Source organism: Lissotriton vulgaris, chromosome 10 (genome assembly GCF_964263255.1).
Source record: "Lissotriton vulgaris chromosome 10, aLisVul1.2, whole genome shotgun sequence".
In the NCBI taxonomy this organism is placed as follows: Eukaryota; Metazoa; Chordata; class Amphibia; order Caudata; family Salamandridae; genus Lissotriton; species Lissotriton vulgaris.
In genome coordinates this window covers 352,489,048-352,508,567 of record NC_141698.1, presented here as the reverse complement: position 1 = coordinate 352,508,567, position 19,520 = coordinate 352,489,048, and the positions used below count along the sequence as shown (strand labels likewise).

The following is a 19,520-nucleotide window of genomic DNA, read 5'->3' as shown; positions in this document are numbered from 1 at the left end:
CAACTTCTGTTTTAACACTTAACAGCCCTGCCCGGTTCCACAAGCTGTCAGAAATATAGAATCTTGGCGGCCTTATCAATGCTCGTTCTATGGTTAAACAGGCTCTTAATATCTATGAGCTAATCATGGACAATAAGTTAGACGCTCTATTTATAACTGAAACCTGGATAAGTGAGTCTTGTGTACCGGTGGTCGAGCTGGCCGTCCCTCGGGGATATGGTATAGCCCTTGCTGATCGCTTAACCGGGAGAGGGGGAGGCACTGCAGTGGTATTCAGGGAGGCTTGGTCTTTTATGAGCACTTCAGCCTCAGATCAAGAGTGAAAGGGCAGATAAGGGAGAAAGGAGGTAGAAGAGAAAGATAGGAGAGCAGTGACAAAGAGAGAATGCAGTGATGAAAAGGAAGCTGGAGGAGGGAGTTAAAGAGACAGAAGTGTAGGGTGGTGGGAGAAGGGACTTGAGGTTGGGTCAAGACTAGGCATCCTTGGAGCTCGGCAACAAAAACAGTGGACAGAATCAGTGATTATAGGTCAATAGTTCCTGAGACGGTGATGCGAGCAATAGTATATTTGCAATATTAGCAAGATTAGTGAATGAAATGTAAATATTAAAAAATTAAAATGTAGATAGTTCATTATTCCACTCGCCTCTTGATTAAGGATACAAAATACATCTACAGTGGTGAGTGTCAGTGAAAGTAAAGAATGCTATAACATACAAATACTCAATGCTGTACACAAGAAGTTAATTTCATAATGACAAACGTTTAATTAAACAATGACAATGACACTCCAATAATCAAGACAGCATTCGGAGTTCAATATGGTATCAACCTTAACCATAACCCTTACCTAGTCAGCTTCACATGTATCTTAAATATACCCATTGCTCTAAAATCAACTCCTAAACTAACCCTTACCATAGTCATAACTGTAAATCTAGCTCTTAACCTAACTCTAATGCTACTTTAATTGTAGTGCTAGCATTCACTCTAAACCAAATGCAACCTCTGAACCTTACCCTAGTCCACTGAAATTATATGGAAAGGCAACAACATTATGTGGCAGGAAAAAGAGAATTGTGTGCATTTTTAGAAAATTCTATGGCAATATTATCTCACCATTTTGTTGTTGTAAGACTCCTTATTATTATTGAACAGCAACAGTATGCACACTACTTAGTTTTCTAAGGAAAGAAATGTATAGACATTATTCAGATCATATTGGAATTGTTATTTACCAACAAATAGTTATTTTGTATTTCTTGAAAACATCAACATGTCATTTTATTGAAACTGTCCATTTGTAATTCCCAGCACAGTATACCTTGTTTTAAACTTAGAATGTGCCACCCAGCAGAAAAGAAGCCTACATCTAAAATTAAAAGAGTTCCTATTTTATTCCTTGTGTTCCATTTGCGCTTTGAACTAGTCTTAAGTTTTGTGCTACTCTATGTCCTCAATAGGGCCTACCAAAATCAACTTTTATCATCAGGAAGCATGCTTCCAGGATTTGATTTTTATAATATAAGTATCAACCTAGAAGACATTGAGATTTAAGAAATCAGCTTTAGAAAAGAGGGAGTAAAATTTAAATATTTTTTTTGTTTAGGACATGGTCTGTAATCGTAGTACAACATGAATTTGGACGAATAATGATACAAAACATTTTAAAAACCCGGAGAAAATCTTTATCACCTCTGTTAGGATTACATTTAAATATGTAAGGATGTTAGTCATGATGTAAACAAAAGTATTTCCCCAGTCAATCAATTGGGGACCTTAAGTTTCACTTTGTTTGCACCAGTTAATACCTGAATACCGCAATTAAATTCTGCAAAGTGCCTGCCACCTGTGTTGCATTTTTTTTTTGTAACTTGTGATCCGTTAGAGGTAGAGATATTATTTTATTGAAACCTGTTCTGCAGCAGATGGTGGAATATGTTTCAATTGCAGTAAATCCAAAAATGGATGGAAAACAGAAAGACACACATATCAGAAAAATCCAGTGACCCTGTTTTATGCATGATCAAAACCCTAACTTCAAAATAAACCTAAGATTAACCCTAATGTAATCATTCATCCTTCTTTCATTACTGACCATTGTCCCTTTTGTTGTTCTACATTGTCTTCATTTGTACATACGTTATTTAATGTGTTTTCTTTCTTTTAAGATAATGTCACCGAGGCGAGTCTGCTTTAAAAATTTCATCTCACTTCACCCTACCCTGAGATTTGTTTGCTCATATTGTACTGCAAAGCTGTGGAGCACACTACCAGCCGAGCTGAGAGGAGCAGCCTCCTTCACCATTTTTAAGAAAAAGCGAAAAACTTGGCTTTTCCAGAACTGAGTAACTAGGAGGAATTACTGCAGTTAATAGCGACAAGACACCCCCTGGTATTCGTGAACTCAATAAGTCTCATTAACATTAACATTGTTTTTGCTCATGCCATGACCTTCAAATTGCTACATTTAGCGAATTAATGTGTGAAAATCATTGAGATTCTACAAGTAATGCTGGAAAACTGTAGTGCTTTCCCCAGAAGTGAGTCTACACAACAAAATGGTTGCCGATATGAGTTACACGCATAGAGAAGGGGATCTCAACGGGACAATTATGCGACTGGGTCCTTGATGGGACGAGCAACAGCTGAACCGAAGCCAGGCCTGGGTCTGCATCTCAGTTTATTATTAACGAAGAAACATTGTGTAGCTTGCCTTGGTGTTCTTATTGGAATCTACAGGAGGAAGAAACAAGATGTGAAGTCAGTCAGCGATTAAAGACTTCTTAATACAAATTAACACATGGGTTCTCAGCAACTGCTCAAAAGAGACTGATCCTACCCATAAGGTGCATTTGTAGACCCAGCAAAATTGGCAATCATTAGCGCCTCTTTAAAACCATTCTAATTTGACATATAAAACTCTCTATACTGCTTTAATGTAAAGGAGTCGGGAAATTATTGTTCACGCCATTGCCCTGAATCTTCTCTGGTGGACTTTGAAACAAAGAAAGGGGAAGCATGCCGGTCTAGATGAATGAACTGTTGTCCTCTGGCTTTTACACGCTGTGCTTTATTTGAGCCACTGTTGAAAGTGTTCATGACGGGGCATATTTTGGGGCCTGGCACTTAATTCATATAATGCTTCATTTATGTTTAAAGTTCGAACAGCCTGCATTTCATTGAAGCCTTGGATATCAGTAGTTATCTGAATGTGTGACCACGGGTCCCTGTCAGGACTACCAACAGACATATATATCCCAAATACTGTTTTGCATCAACTTTGCACAGAGTAACATTTGATTTCTGATGCGCTACAGCAGCTGTGCTGCACTCTTTCCTGGGCTCCATCCATACCCTGTAAACCGGAATTGATTGCCCAACTCCGATAGGCTGATTTCTTCCATGGAAAGTGCCAACCTAGCACTCTCCATCTGTTTTGCACACAAAGTGTATTTTCTCAGGGCGGGCTTGGGTGTTTGTGCACTGGTGCCTGAAGCAAGCCAATCCATGATCCATAGATCACCACAGAGATCTTCTAGGCCTTACCCTCCTTCCACAACAAGCAGCTACCTAATGACGTGGCTGAAGCTCTATCATGTAGTGTAGATTCACTGGCAATGATGCTTTCAGGGCTAGACTGACCGTAGCGGGCACCAGGCGTTTCCTCGGGTGGAGGCGGGTTTGGGCCCCTCAGGGCCCTATGTTTGTTTCCGGGGGCTGGCCCTGTAACAAAATCAACCGAAACCAGCCATAGCAAACAGCTTGGCAGCACCTCCGCACCTCCCCGCCCCCCTCCCCGGCTGAGCAGTTTGCCTGGGCCGGTTTCGGTTGCCCACCTATCCTTCTGCTGGATCACCCACATGCACAGCGTGCAGACTTCCCTTTACCACTGACAGAGCCTTTGACCACTGAGACTCATGCAAGAACGCCAAACAGCAGCAGCCAAATCAACAGAGACAACTGCCTGGTTGTCATTAGTGCAGAGTTCTTCTACCTTTACTGGAATACAAGCTACTTATGTTCGATGAAAATTATCCCAAGCTGCTACTAATACTAGTGTTGCCATCATGCTCATATTAGACAAGATTACATTAGTGGCACCATATGCAAGATTGCCAGAAGTGGTTACGTAAGTACATCAGGCATGATTGCCACCAGTAATGTAAAAAAGGCTTTATCACTTTGGAATTCCTCCATAATGGTACATAATGCCCCTTTCACCAAGGTAATAATATTAGTAATAATTCCCCAACGCTACATGTTTTAAGCACCCATAACATCAGTTTTACATATATTTTAAAATTCAATAATTTGTCTCCAACCATCAACTAATGAGCTTTGAAAAAAGACACATTATCGTCTTGAATACACACTTTTCAACATTGGCACACATTTATTAATTCACCTAAGTATATTCTATTAATTTAGTAGGCTTGGCTGCACAGGAGAGCTACTTACAGCTTTGAATAGCTAATGATCTACTCATTGGAGAAGTCTGGTTTAGGTGGATCCGTACAGCTGCCATACCAAGGCGAGTTAAAAAAGTTTTCAATGCTGTTTGGTCTGTGTTTTTGTGTAAGAATGCCTGTGTTTGTTTCGGTATACGAGCATGCCTGAGTGCACATCTGCTAATGGTATCCACGTGGACCAATGCTGGTTGTTGCATATTGGTAGGAATTTATGGCATATTGAGGGCATCTATGATGTGATGATGCCCAGCCCGACAAAATGCTAGCTCTGCTATATAGCTGATCTTTCTTGGCATTGTGAGGGTGGGGCTTTACGGCTGGAGCAGCTATCTCTGAAGCTGGGGAACCAGGTTAAAGTCTGGCGGGAGGTTCAAGCATCCTGTGATTCTGGGCAAATCACTTAATCCCCCTGTGCCTAAAAAAAAAAAAAAAAAATGAATGTGTCCATCTGTAATGCAACTAGTGCTCATGTAAAGCGCTCTGCATTTCCCTGGTGTGATGGACGTTGACCACCTGCGGTATTGTTGGCCATGCAATAATTGATGTACTGCTTGGTATAAGTTGGAAATCTAATGTATAATGATTCTCACACTTTATAGTGATTGTCATCGCATAATGATGGCAAAGCTTGGCAAAGGGTGGACATCCATGGGAAAGGGATGTGATTGACACCAGGGCGCCTGAGAATTGAAGTGATACATGAGCATGTAAGGCAGAATGCACATCTACATGTACAGTCATACATGTGAGTATCATTTGCAAATATTACATTGATATATTTGATGAATGTACACCAAATATGTAGTTAATGAAAGTAAAAAGCTATTTTTGAAGGCATTGATGTCCCTGACCATGTCATGAGTGATGTAATATCAGCAGTTAATAACAGGCGAATTTCTCTGGTTTAATAAGAGTCAAATGTTCAACTAACTATAATGTCCCTGAAACCTATGATTTTTTTTGTAAATTTCTAAGGTTTTTTAAATGCTAATTCCTAACTATAACGTGCATGAAATATATGGTTTTTTCAGTCAATTTCTAAGGTTTTTTTAAATGTTAATTTCATATTTTATTGTTTCTGAAACCTATATCTTTTTAATTTTGTAAAAATATTTTGGAAGTCTATTTTACTTCTTTTTTTTACTTAAAAAATTATGTAATGTTTTATATCTTCCCCCAAAAATATGTATATATATCTTATTTTTTTGGGAGAAAACTGCACTCCCATACCGGTAGCGTACCAAGCTCCATCACCACATGAATCGTGTCTGCCATATTGCTTCACTCGTAAATGATGCACATTTCATATCCGACTACTTCGTGGCACCGAATCCTGCGTAACATCATATATGCATGAAGTCACCCCAGCTGCTACTTTGGTATCCGACGGGTACATAGTACCAAGCCACGCATTATGTCATGGACGTATGGGGTTGTGCCCCCTGCGAGTTGCGTATGCGACGAGTACACGCTGCATGGCCCTGTGTTACATCACAGACTTATAGTGTTGCCGGGTACGCCATTCCCCCATTTTTTTTTGTCTCAAAAGTATATCTATATAACTTTAAACAGTATACAAGAGCTAGCGATAATCTAAAATATTTTAAACATTTATATATTTCTAACTGTATTATATTATATTATATTATGATAAATATATTTTGTCAAAATTGCGTCAGGTGTAGCCTCCTTGCGTGCTCGGTGCGCGATTGCTATGTGACCTTAAAAAAAGAATTTGATTGCTTCATAACATTTCCCATAGGAACAGTTGGATGACCCCACCCATTTTTCTCATTCTCTCTACAGCGTTTAATGAGAGACACCTCTTCTGCTTAGAAAGCTTCTTTGAAACTTTTTTTGCTGTGTTCACATATCTTATACTACACACAACATGCAACGATCATCTTGATTCATGATCTGTACATTAGCCTTCCACGTGTGATTGCCATGCATCTAAAACGTTCCATCAAAAAACAAATATATGTTACACGATGCCCCTGTTGTGTGTGTGCACATAATTGTGCTTCCTTATTGCCTGGGTATTCGTGACTCTAAGAAGTATCAGGAGCCACTGGCAGAGTGTGCATTCTAGATCACATGTGACAAACAATAAAGAGCAATGTGTAGATTTATTTTGCTGTATGCTCTGTTGTGATTCTTTACCAATATAGCAGTGTGTTATATGTGAGACTTTCAGATTCACATTTGACATGCATTCCTTGACTGTAATGAGTGTTATCACTGTGTATGACGTAGCCTCACTGCTGATCCTCCCTCCATCCCAGCACATTCACATGTTTATGCTTCACGATAGCAACACTTTCAGTAAAACTGCACACCATTTACATGCATGTCTGCGCATATCCACAACTTTGACAACAAAATGTGATGTTCACCATTCAATCTTTTCAAACACCATCTCATTAGCGATAGTTGCCGCCCTCCAGACATATGTTACACTAATGTAAATTGCACACTCTGCGAGGTCAAAACTACAAAATAAACACACATAAGTACACTTCCTGGCCAGGGAGGAACTGAACGACGCCCAGGTCCCCGGAATAATTAATCACATCCCTATGCTGGCCAGCCATACGGCAGCCCAGCCCACTTTGTGTACGTTTAAATAGGATAACCAAGACGCCGCTAGTCTCTCTTCTTCCACACTGCCTCAGGTGATAAGGCCACATCCACCTCGCATATCACAATGCACAATACATAAAAAGGGATCCATGAGGTGTACACCATCCTGACAATCAACACTGGCTCTAAATTGTGAGCCCTACTGACCGTCATGTTCGAAAGGGATCCATGAGGTGTACACCATCCTGAAATCATCACGCCAGCTGAATTGTGAGCACTGCTGCCCATAGTATTTGCTCACACAACAATGACAGCAGGTAAGCAGAGCAGCCTGGGTCCACAGGGCCTCCAATAGATCGTGGTGCGGCGGGAGGGGTAGGGTGCAACACCCTGGTTGCGCAGGTGCAAACAAACAATGTTGCCTTGTATAATGATGTGATCTCTGACCTGATTCAGTCTCATCTTTGTCTCATTTTGAAGACCTGCGGGACCGTACTGAAGGCCTGAGCCAGCGGGCAGCGCAGCCCTACAGACACCTGTTGAGCACGGTGCTGCGGAAGGGGTGGGGTGCATCACCCTGAGTGCGCACGTGCAAATAAGCGATATTGCTTTGCGTAATGCTGTGATCTCTGACCTCATCCAGTCACATCTGTCTCATTTTAAGGACTTGCTGGACCATACTGTAGGCCTGAGCCAGCAAGCATCGCTGCCCTACAGACATGTGGCATTGGCTTTTAGGGAACTGTAGTGAGCTTGTTACTAAGATTACATGCACACAGCCTTCCGCCACTGCATTACACACGCACATTATGCTTCTACCATGTGCTCTGTTCCTTTCTATATGAACCTTCGTATAACGTATTAATATTTAACCTTGTGACCTCTCGAGCACTCTAACTTCTTTTGAACCATGATTACAACTAACAGTTGGTAGATCGTATTTTAAAAACGAAGGATGCACTCAACTCCTGTTATCTATCAAGCTTAAAAATAAACCTAAATTTACCTCCGAACGTTTCCACCATTAAATTATTTCTTCCTTTTCAGACATTGAATTGATTGGCTCAAGATGGGCGGAACGGGAGCACACCCCACGATGATGCCCTTAGTATTCTGACGCTTTCCATCGTGGTATCAAGACACCGTTCCCGACCGCAAACCTGCTCTCCTACCGTACAAACGTACCCCGGACTCACAGCTTGCACCAACACATTGTGGGAAACACCGGTGGTGGCAGGTGAGCTGTGAAACCTCAGTGTGCAGGACCTACAATTGAACACAGTGCGGGGGAAGGGACTGGGGTGCCGCACCCTGGGTGCACAGTTGCATGCAAGCAATTTTCCCATAGCTAATAATACAGGACTATATTATCAAACAACGGCAATAATATTATCGCCGCTTTAGCAGCAGGAAACTGCAGCTAAAGCTGCGATAAGGGGCTTGATTATATTCCCTTTGGGAATTCCCATAGAAGCCCAGGTTCACACCAGATTCTGGGCTTCTATGGGAATTCCCAAGGGCATATTATCAACCCCTTATCGCCGCTTTAGTGGGGCAGTTCCTTGATAATATAGCCCCTAATTTCTGGCCTCATGTGTTTCATTTTAAGGACTTGCTGGACCACACTCTTTCTTGCGGACCCCATTGTCCTAGACAAACGGGTGACAAGAGGGTAAACACTTAGGGCTGGGTGCAGTAGGCCGACGCTCTGTCTCCTCCTCCCTCTCTTCTTTTGACTCTCCCTCCCCTTCTCCCTTCTACCCACTCCCCTTCCCTCCTATTCTCACTATTGTCTTTTCATTCGGACTACCTTTCTTAACCTCTTCCACACCTTTGCAGAAATTCTGAAAACAAATCTGTGACATTGCCAGTACCTGCGCTGCTGCTCACCTCCTTTGATATTGCTGGGTTTCTGATTGTCCCTTCGCGGGTGTGCCTGCCTGCTTGACGCACCTCCTGCCATCTGCGGACGGCGCGATGCCCAACTACAACATCCAGAGGGCAGCACGGTCTCGCGAGAGGTGCTCAGCAGTTGCCCCACCCCCCGGGACCTTTAAATTGAGGGCAGCCTTTCGCGCCGTGGGCACCTTTGCAGAAATTCTGAAAACGAACCTGTGACATTGCCAGTGCCTGCGCCGCTGCTCACCTCCTTTGATCCTGCTGGGGGTCTGATTGTCCCTTCGCGGGTGTGCCTGCCTGCTTGACGCGCCTCCTGCCATCCGTGGACCATGCGCTGCCCAACTACAACATCCAGAGGGCAGCGTGGTCTCGCGAGAGGTGCTCAGCAGTTGCCCCGCCCCTTGGGACCTTTAAATTGAGGGCAGCCTTTCGGCCGTGGGACACCTTTGCAGAAATTCTGAAAACGAACCTGTGACATTGCCAGTACCTGCGCCGCTGCTCACCTCCTTTGATAATGCTGGGGGTCTGATTGTCCCTTCGCGGGTGTGCCTGCCTGCTTGACGCGCCTCCTGCTATCCGCGGACCGCGCGCTGCCCAACTACAACATCCAGAGGGCAGCGAGGTCTCGCGAGAGGTGTTCAGCAGCTGCCCCGCCCCTTGGGACCTTTAAATTGAGGGCAGCCTTTCGGCCGTGGGACACCTTTGCAGAAATTCTGAAAACGAACCTGTGACATTGCCAGTACCTGCGCCGCTGCTCACCTCCTTTGATAATGCTGGGGGTCTGATTGTCCCTTCGCGGGTGTGCCTGCCTGCTTGACGTGCCTCCTGCTATCCGCGGACCGCGCGCTGCCCAACTACAACATCCAGAGGGCAGCGCGGTCTCGCGAGAGGTGCTCAGCAGTTGCCCCGCCCCCGGGACCTTTAAATTGAGCATGGGCCCCCACGTCGCGGGCCCGTCCTTGCCCGTCATCAGCCGGAAGAGGCTGGGCTGGTCCCAATTCCTTGGTTCACATTCTTGGTTCATACTGTGTTTCGTTTATTCTCTCCATCTTGTTCTCCCTTCCATGATGAATCCTTTAAGAACTGGTATTGTGGGTAATTTATACTGAACAATGCATAAAAGGAAACTAGCGAGTCCGAGGGGAATTAGGCGTAATACTGATACGCAGCAGACTCTTCTGAGCTATCTAACTGGAGCAGTTGATGTGTTAGACAAACATATTCACTCAGTAGAAGAGTCTATTGCGGGGTCATCTTCCGTGCAAAGCCAGGAGCAAATCCCTAGCGAAGAATCAACTTCTTTACATTTAGGGAGGAAGGTACCCAGCATAGAAAACAGCTGCATCCAACCACCTACTGATGATATTCAGTCTATTGGTAGTGAGTCCCCCACCCAACCCCCCAAAAAAAGTCCAAAAATAAACCAAGACAAACAGCAGTCAGCAGCAACAATATCCATAATGAAACAGGCCCAGTCGTTGTCCATCTGCCCGCTAGCACACCCAAACAACAGAAATCCGTTAAATCTAAAAGGAAAATTGTAGTCCAGCTTAAAATGCAATCACAAAAAAAGCCAACCGCCCTGGTACTGCCACTACCCAGTCCCATCCTGAGATACAGAAATTAACAGCTGTAGTGGAAAGACTTGATTCATACATAAGAGTCAAGTTAGATCAGATATCCACCAGAGTGACCAATGTAGAAAATCTTTTACTGACTTCAAACACCAAGCCAGGGAATCAAAATATTCGCGCAAATGAAGGGTTAAGAATAAAAAGGGCACCTCCTCTGGTCATTTCTCCAACAAAGAAGACGCACATTATTCAGGTTGGAAGAGGGGCTTTGCACACACCATTAAGGCACATTAACACATTTACTAATCCGTCTTTACATGTAATAACATCTTGTGCACAAGCTCTTCTTCCCTTCAGTACTCAAGTCAAAATTACTCCACTACTTCCCTCCCGACTGAACATAGGGCTGTAGACCCTCATTTAGATCTCCCACCAGAAGCCACCCCCTATGTTATTACCTTAGGTAATGTACCCCCTAATCAATCCTCTAGTAAGGAAACATGGACAGCCATTAAGAACAAGTCGCTCCACTGGTTGAGCAGTAGAGTTGGATTCCACACCCACCTTTTCCAAGACTTCAAGATGGTTAGGCGAGTCCAATGGGTGGGGGACAGGGAAAAGGTTCTGACGGGGGACTGTATAGTACTGACATTTGGCTCCCCCCGACTGGTAAAGGAAGTGCTGATAATAGGGCGGAATCATACAGCTGATTCCATAGGGATAAATATCTTGCCACTGGGTTTTTTCTACCCTACAAAAAGCATGAATTTTCCCCTCTTACATATGCGAAATCTCCATACAGCCCGCGGCTCCCACAGCCGATTCCTACCTATAATAGATTCAGTGCCCTATCAGGTCTGGATGATAACGAGTGACTGGACTTGGCGGCGGGAGGGACAACACCAGTGAGTGTTATGGAGATATAAACTTGACGGGACCTAACAAATCCTGGGTCCACACAAGCTGTTCTATCACCAGACACTACTAGTATTCAACATATAAACGGCAGGGTTTTGAATACAGCATTTCATGACTTAGGTGATTTGACTTGTAAACGTAAAATAGATATGCCAATTCTAGTTTCAACTCCATACAGAGAACCTTCCACGCAGAAAAGGTGCTTATCCCCTAAGACACAGGGTTTAAAATTGGATATCGTTTTTTGGAACATAGCATGTTTGCTCCCCAAAAATCGCAAATGAAAATTGGTTGTCATTAGTGACGAAGTATAACATTACAGGACTGCAGGAAACATGGTTCCGTACCCCCGTTCACTTAGTGGGATATAAAACCTACTTTTCAGCGGCTATTCAATCTACTGCTGGAAGGCCAAAAGGAGGCCTAATACTGTATATATCAAATGTTTTGTCTTTGGATAAAATTGAAGTTGTGATGTTAGAAAGCAATTACCAGGTACTTCTGATGTTTGTCAATAAGGCGTCCACTTACCTTATGGTAAATTTGTATAACAATGTAAACTCAATTGATTTAATTGATATTTTAAATAAGGTTTAATTTTTAATACAAGGGTTAAGTTTGAAGCACAGTGATAAATCGTTAGCAACGATATGGGGTGGTGATTTTAACCTGTCATTATGCAAAAAAAGCAACACTAACATCTGTCGAGTTCAGGACGAGGGCGGGAATAACCCAACGTATTTTGCACACACGAGGGTAGGACATCGAATGAATGAAATAATGGTCTCCCTGGATTTAGGGTTTGCAAACGAATTAGTCAACCCCCCAGTTCCTTTTTCCCCTACCTTTAGTGGGAGAGGACTCACAAGCACAATTGACTTTATATTCATCTCCCACTGTATTTCATCGATATTGTCAAACTTCGAGACAATTATCAGTGCCATAAGTGACCACTTTCCTAATAGCGTGACTATTAGTAGTCCCTCTTCGTTGGCAGATGTTGATTATTGGAGTCTTTTGGATCAACAATCCCTGAACATCGACAGACGTAATGGCTTTTCCCTAAAATGGGGCTAAGTTGATCAAGAGTTAGTTACGGCTAACGTAGTAAAGACAGGCTTGTCTTCCCTTGATGTCTGTCTAGATCCTAATTCCACTCCCGAACAAACACTCTTCAGTTATACGACCATCACTAAAATCATCACAGAAGAATTAACTCATGATAGGAAATTGACAGGGACCCCTAGGAAAGGATGGTTCAATTCCGAGTGCACAAAATCTTACAAGGAATTAAAATTGGCATTGAGCAAGGAAGTAAGGGACAGGAACGAAATTATTATACTGAGGAAAGTTTATAATGTTGCCCTAAAAAATCGTAAGTCCCAGATTAAAAACAGTTTGTGGAACCAACTGCTCAAAAGCTGCCATATTTGGGACATGGCCACTTTTTGGAGAGTAGTGTTTACTTGAGGATAACGATTCTCCAAAATTGGATGTAGAAGTAGATGCCTACACTTGGATTCACCACTTTACGGAAATTTTTAAACAAATAGAGGACGTTATTCCGGGCCCACCGGAGGCTGTACCTCAAATAAGCTATCCTATACAGCTAACTTTTGACCATAAGGAGGTAAGTAATGCCCTAAAAACATCAAAATCAGGAAAAGCCCCAGGCCTGATGGGGTTCCCGTAGACCTTTTTAAATATAAATTAGATCTATGGTCCCCAATTTTACTTAGAGTCCTGGAAGCAGCTAGAAAGGTTGGTTTGGTCGACTCCTGGTCCACATCAATCCTGGAGCCGATTTTCAAAAAAGGCGATCGCCATAGTCCCACCTGTTATCGAGCCATACCGTTACTAGATTCTCTCGGTAAAATTGCTGGTCGAATTCTTTTAGACCGTCTTCAGGACTGGGCAAGCGATAATAGTATAATATCTGACCTTCAATATGGGTTCCAAGAGGGTCTGGGTACAGTGGACCAGGCACTAAACCTCTCACTTCTCATGGGGAAGTACGTTCTAGCAAAAAAGGGTTTCTGTACATGGTCTACGTTGACCTGACAGCAGCCTTTGACTGCGTCAGTCATTCCTTTTTGTGGGCAATTTTACTGGCTATGGGAGTGGATCTTCCGTTAGTGAATTTTTTGAGGGAGCTCTACTCGGAGGCGACCACAAGAGTGAGGCATGGAACAGGGGGGAACTCACTGAGCCCTTCAGGATAGAGAGGGGGGTAAGACAAGGTTGTGTTCTGGCCCCCTTCCTATTCACATTATACACTAACGGGCTGGAATTGGAGATGGTGAAGGGAAGTCAGGACCTGCCAACAATACGCCGTTGGCCAATTCCGGTGTTACTTTACACCGACGACGCTGTAATTTTGGCGAGAACCCCCGCCCAGCTCCAGCGGTCATTGAATAAATATTGTAACTTCATGAACTCACTGAATCTTAAAGTAAACATAAAAAGACTTATGCCATGCATGCTGGCCCTAGACCGAAAAAGGCCAGAGATATTTTTGTCAATAACAGCAGTCTAGAGTGCACGACAACATACCCCTATTTAGGGATTTTAATAGATTATAAGCTTAAATGGACAGCGGCCATACAGGCTAGGAAATTACTGTTCCTGAGGGTCAATTCCGCGCAGGTGGCATTTGCGCAAAAGCTAGGAGGTAAGCCACCACAGGAAATGCTAAAAATCTATCAGGCAAAGTGCACTAGCGTTGGTAGCTATGGTTCAGGGCTGTGGGGATACATAAATACGGATGATATACAGAGAGTAGAATACTCTTTTTTGCGTTATCTACTCGAAGTTCCACAAAGTACTACGACATATGGCTGCCACCTAGAATTAGGCGATTATAGTCCTCCAGCTTTGGCTTGATCTATTACGATTGTGGGATATTTAGGACACACATCGCTCTATTGAGAAAAGACAAGTTGGCTGAGGACGAAACAAGATAGTAATACAGATCGGAGTACATCCTCGAGCCACATTGGAAGATATTCAGTGTGGAAAGTGTAGAAACTCGGGATCTTACTTGACACAAGGAAAATTAACTTTTTATGAATATTGGAACTAAGGAATGACCTGTAAGGAACCGGATTTTGTGTGAAGAAGGGTATTGTGTCCATGTGATTTGATAAGAAGGATTGTAAACCTGGTAGAAAGAAGTGGAAGTTATTATCCTGGACAAATTAGGAAATTAGAGCCCTCAGGAAGTCTATGTGATGTATTAATGCACAACGAAACACATGTTGGCTGATGTACCACCTATACACAGAGACTGATGTACCACCTATACAGAAAAATCTGATTCGAATAATCTTTTGAAGATTTGAAGTGACCGAAACCATAGGAGGAGTGGACTTTGCTTATTCTGATATATATTCTGGCTTGCCATAGACTTGTTTGTGCAATAAGAGAAATAGAGGAGATATAGATAATAGTTATTTCTGTGTGCTCAGGGGACGGTATACAACCTAGAATTAGGGTTGGACTATATTTCCGATATTTTAAGGTCCTAACCGATTATGCTATGGAGGCGCATTTGGACCACACAGCAGTGGGAATTGACGCAAAGTCTTATTAAGGAATGTATGTTACTGGATAATATGGACAAGATAGGATGGTTAACACAGGTAAGGTCATTCATGGAGGACTTAGTTCTTCAGAGATATTTTAAAGATCCATCTACTATCTCTGAAGTGCCAAGGAAGAAGTTGAAAAAACTGTGTCTTTCCCATCTAGGTGAGCTACGACTCGCTCAAGAAATAGGGAAACCCTCAGTACAGCACTTGCTAGCAGTACAAACTACCTTTTCCATGCAGCCTTATTTGATGTTTAACCTGAACCAGTATGAAAAGTTTCTTGTAACAATATTTAGATTATATAGCTTCTACAGTTTGATTTCTTTTCCCCAGCAAAATGATTGGACAAGGAACTCAGCGCCCTGTCCGTGTGATTCCATCGCCCCACAATCTTCAATTCATATATTGTTGTTTTGTAGATACTATGAAGCTCCACGTAAATGTTGGATTGTTCCCATATTAAGAACTATGAAACTCCAAGCATGCCGTCTTGCTTTTCTAGCACTTCAATTTTTGGATAATGAATCACATGCTAAATTTGTAGCTTGTTTTTTGAAATTTTGTGTTAATCACCGTGGCAATCTTAACCTTAATTAACTGTCGGTATTATGTTTGTATTGAAATATGATAATTTTACAATCGTTTTCCTTTTACAAATGTTTTTATCTGTGCTTTTATGGTTTTCTTTGAATTATGGAAGCCGAATAAAGATGGCTTTGACTAACCTCTTCCACATAGCAAACATATGTTTCATTTTTGTCCTGCAGGTTTTCTATGCTGCTTCCACTGGAGTCCAGCCCACGTTTTTTTATATTATACTGTTTGCTCCATAAACTTACGTTTTAATTTATTTGTGTTTTAATAAAGATTTACTTTCACAAGTGTATAGGTCTTCTTTTTCTGACAACACTTGTCTATAGTTTATTGTGAAAATCATCTGTTGATAGGAGATTATGAGGGCAAACCTTTCTAATATTACAATGCACCTACCTAACTTAATCTAACTGACTATTACACAAATGAAGCCTGGATAATTCTACAACTGCAAGAGTTCTATGAGTATATCACTTTATAACACCATGAGTACTGCCCGTGTTATTACAGAACCAATAAGGCACTGCCTAGGACCACCGAGGCTTCAGGGACTGCCGAGGCCCACCCTGCATATTTAAAAAAAACCCGGAGTGTGGCGATCACCGGACTTCAGGTGGCCTCCGACCCCCCAAACAATTAGTAAACAGGGCCTGGGAAGGTGGGGGTCCCCTAGGCTGCAAAACGTCTCTGTACCCTTCCGCGCCTAATTTACATGTGACATTAAGATACCCAGTCCTACAGAGACCCCACAATATAATAATAGGATTGGCCACGGAACAGTACCCACCAGGGGCCACATTTAAATGAACGGGTGAGACTCCGTTTTTTTTCCACCATTTTTACCTTCCGCATCCCCTCTGTTAAAGCGATACAAGGTTTTCCTCCTCTCCCTTCAAATAGGCAAACAAGGATTTACTATCACAGGGTGGAAGCCATGCACCAGGCCTCTAATAGCAAACACAAATGTCCCGCAAATGCACACCCCGGGACATTGTATGAGCTGCGCCTGTGAGGTCCCCCTCCCTATTACCATGATGCATTTGTTAGTATAAACGAATCCTAACACTCCTTACACACATGTAGTACAGCGACCAGAATTTATTGAAGAAGCAGAGGAAGTGCAACATCTAAAAAAATAAATCCTACCAGAAGTCAGATGACATAGTTCAATGAGCCAACGACCCTGGCATGAGTAGAAACAGCTACACAAAGAAAACAGGTCTCAGCATGAGCAATTTTGAAATATTTGGAGTGGTGCCTTCTTTTTACCTTCTTCCGCTCATCGCCAAATTTATGTAGTGAAGAGGCAGACAGCAGTGGATCCAATAAGTAAATTTATTACAGGAAAACAAGACACCTGAAACAGTCAACAACAGGAGCAGACAGCAAGGCAACCGTCTTCTCCAGCACCATCTACAAACGCCGCAAGGCTCCCCTCATTACAGCCCTACATTCTAACATTACATACTTATATTCTAGTAGAATTACATACTAACATTCTACTATAACTTACATTGGAATACTACACAGAGCACATGACTTTACAGCAATGAGCTCATGGTTTCATCCACGAGTCTTGACACTTGTAGGGGTAAGTAGTTCGCTTCCCACTCCCTATATTGTATAAACGCAAACTAACACTACTTCCACAGGTATGCTACAGTGCCCAGAGCACATCACTTTACAGCCTTGAGCTCACAATTTAGGCTCACAGTTTGATCCCCGAGTCTTCACACCAGTAGGGGGGAGTAGTTTGCTTTCCACTCCCTATATACTATAAACGCATACTAACACTACTTACACACTTATAGACACAGCGGCTAGTATCCTACAGCACCCAGAGCCCATCAATTTACACCAATCAGCTCGGTTTCATCCCCAACTCTTCACACCGGTAGGCGCAAGTACTTTGCTTCCCACTACCTGTATAGTATTAACGCACAGTACCGGTCAGTAGTTTGCTTCCCACTCCATGTATGGTATAAATGCCTACTAACACTACTTGCACATGTGTGCTACAAACACCAGACCACATCACTTTACAGCAATGACCTTACGGTTTAGGCTCTCGGTTTCATACCTGAGTGTAGCACCATATCATATAAACACCAGGTCACTCTGAACAACACCGCACTTTCAGACCGGTAACAGTGACTACTTCGCTTCGCACTTCCCCACGCACTTCCCCACAAAGCTTACAGTGCTCCTACCCTTCTTTCCTACTTTTTTCGCCCTTTTTTCCCCCTTACTCGCTTCAACGGAATCACAAAATGGTGCCCAAAATTTCCTAGTTGGATCCGCTCGCAGCCAATAAGGAGCAAGCTCCTGCTCGTAACGCCTCAGCCAATCAGATGGCAGAATTCCCAAATATCGATATCTGTAAATTTAGATATTTCTCAAAAACTACGGAACGGATTTACACCAAATAAACAAAAGCATGCTTTCTACACCAAAATCCTTCTCCCTGCCAAATTTGGGGTAATTCAGTTCACCCGTTCGGCCTGTAGCCTTGTCTAAAGTTTCCTATGGAAATGAACATGGACAAAACACGTTTTGGGACACCCCTTTAATCTCGCCCCCCCCTTGACGAATCACCCCCAAACTTTTAACATAGGCGCTGATATGAGCAAAGAATTAGTTTTCAATATTTCATGAAGATTCACCAAACGACGCCTAATTAATTAATTAATTAATTATGTGCTTATATAGCGCTGGAATCACTCCCGAAGGGGTACCTCCGCGCTTCGACCGCTGCGAAACCCTTCCTGGCTTCCCTGAGAGATGGTCCCTTAATGGGTATCTCCAGGGTGAGACCAGGCATCCCCGGCGGTCTGGTGGGGCCGTTAGTGAAGATGAGGCAAGCTAGTGCCCAGAGTTGCCGAGTATGATCACTGATTAGAGTGGGCACCGAGGCGAGAGAATTATCGAGTCCGCTGACCCTGGTCCAGAAACCTGCCGCGTCGGGAATCGAACCCTGGTCCCGGGCCGTCCTCTGCTCTCGGGTCTGCCGCCTCTAACCAGTGAGCCACACTACTTCAAACAAAAAAACAAAAAATGTTCTTCATATTGAAACTCCGTCCTAACTCTATAACTACCTACTGTCAGTAGGTAATAAAGAACACATTAGAATAGTTCCTTGAATCTTTTAGCTTTCAAAACTTATCTCTATTACTGTCTATCTAATTTTCCATACGAACAGGTTTTTTAATATTCAAGTACACATAGAAGTCAGAAATGCAACGTATTCTATCAACACACTTTCAAGAATATTCTACAAGTGGAGGTTAAAAGTTCATACATTTTTTTAAACCCAACGATCATTTTTGCAACATTTTCTCGAACATTTAACGGCACGTGCAGGTTAAAAGTTCATGATTGTTTTAAGTTTGAACACTGCATTCCAAATGCAAGTAGCAGGTGTGGTTGAGTTAATCAAATTTTATCCTATAATATGTACTCCACGTTCAAACTTCTTTTTCTTAACCAATCACAAAGATGCTTTTCCACAAAACAAATGTGCACCCTAATTTAAAAAAAAATGCTTTTCTTCTCCCAATCAGGTACCGTTTTGTATGTGAAAAGAACTAGTTCCCCATCTTTAAACATATTTCTTATTCTACGAAGGAACTGCATGAGCTACAGACATCTATCCATACCTTCCAGCCATACCTTCAAAATGCTAGTGTGGATCTTAGGACATAGCTATGTTTTCTGGTGCAAGAGGTATGCAGAACAGAGACATATTGACTTAGACCTCGCTTTACAAAATGTCGACATTAAATAGTTTGGACAGAGAGGATTGAAGTGGTACCAATTGTTGCATTTGTTTAAAACCTGTTTGCATCTCCAACACCCTGACCTCGTGATTGTGCACTGTGGTGGAAACGACC

General features: G+C 42.7%; 1 protein-coding gene across 3 annotated transcripts in view; it reads right to left on the bottom strand.

Annotated features, from left to right (window-relative positions):
* Positions 1-620: 620 nt before the first annotated feature.
* Positions 621-19,520, bottom strand: part of LOC147685238 (cathelicidin-1-like) — a 252,791-nt gene continuing 233,891 nt past the window's right edge. For 2 of the 3 annotated variants that reach the window (XM_086941137.1, XM_086941138.1), the window contains exon 5: positions 784-2,736. Coding sequence is in view for 1 of the 3 variants with exons in the window: in XM_086941139.1 (XP_086797265.1) it covers positions 2,614-2,736 (123 nt within the window). In the remaining 2 variants the exon portion in view is untranslated. Of the gene's footprint in view, positions 2,737-19,520 lie in introns of all 3 variants that reach the window. The other variant, XM_086941139.1, reaches the window with a different exon arrangement.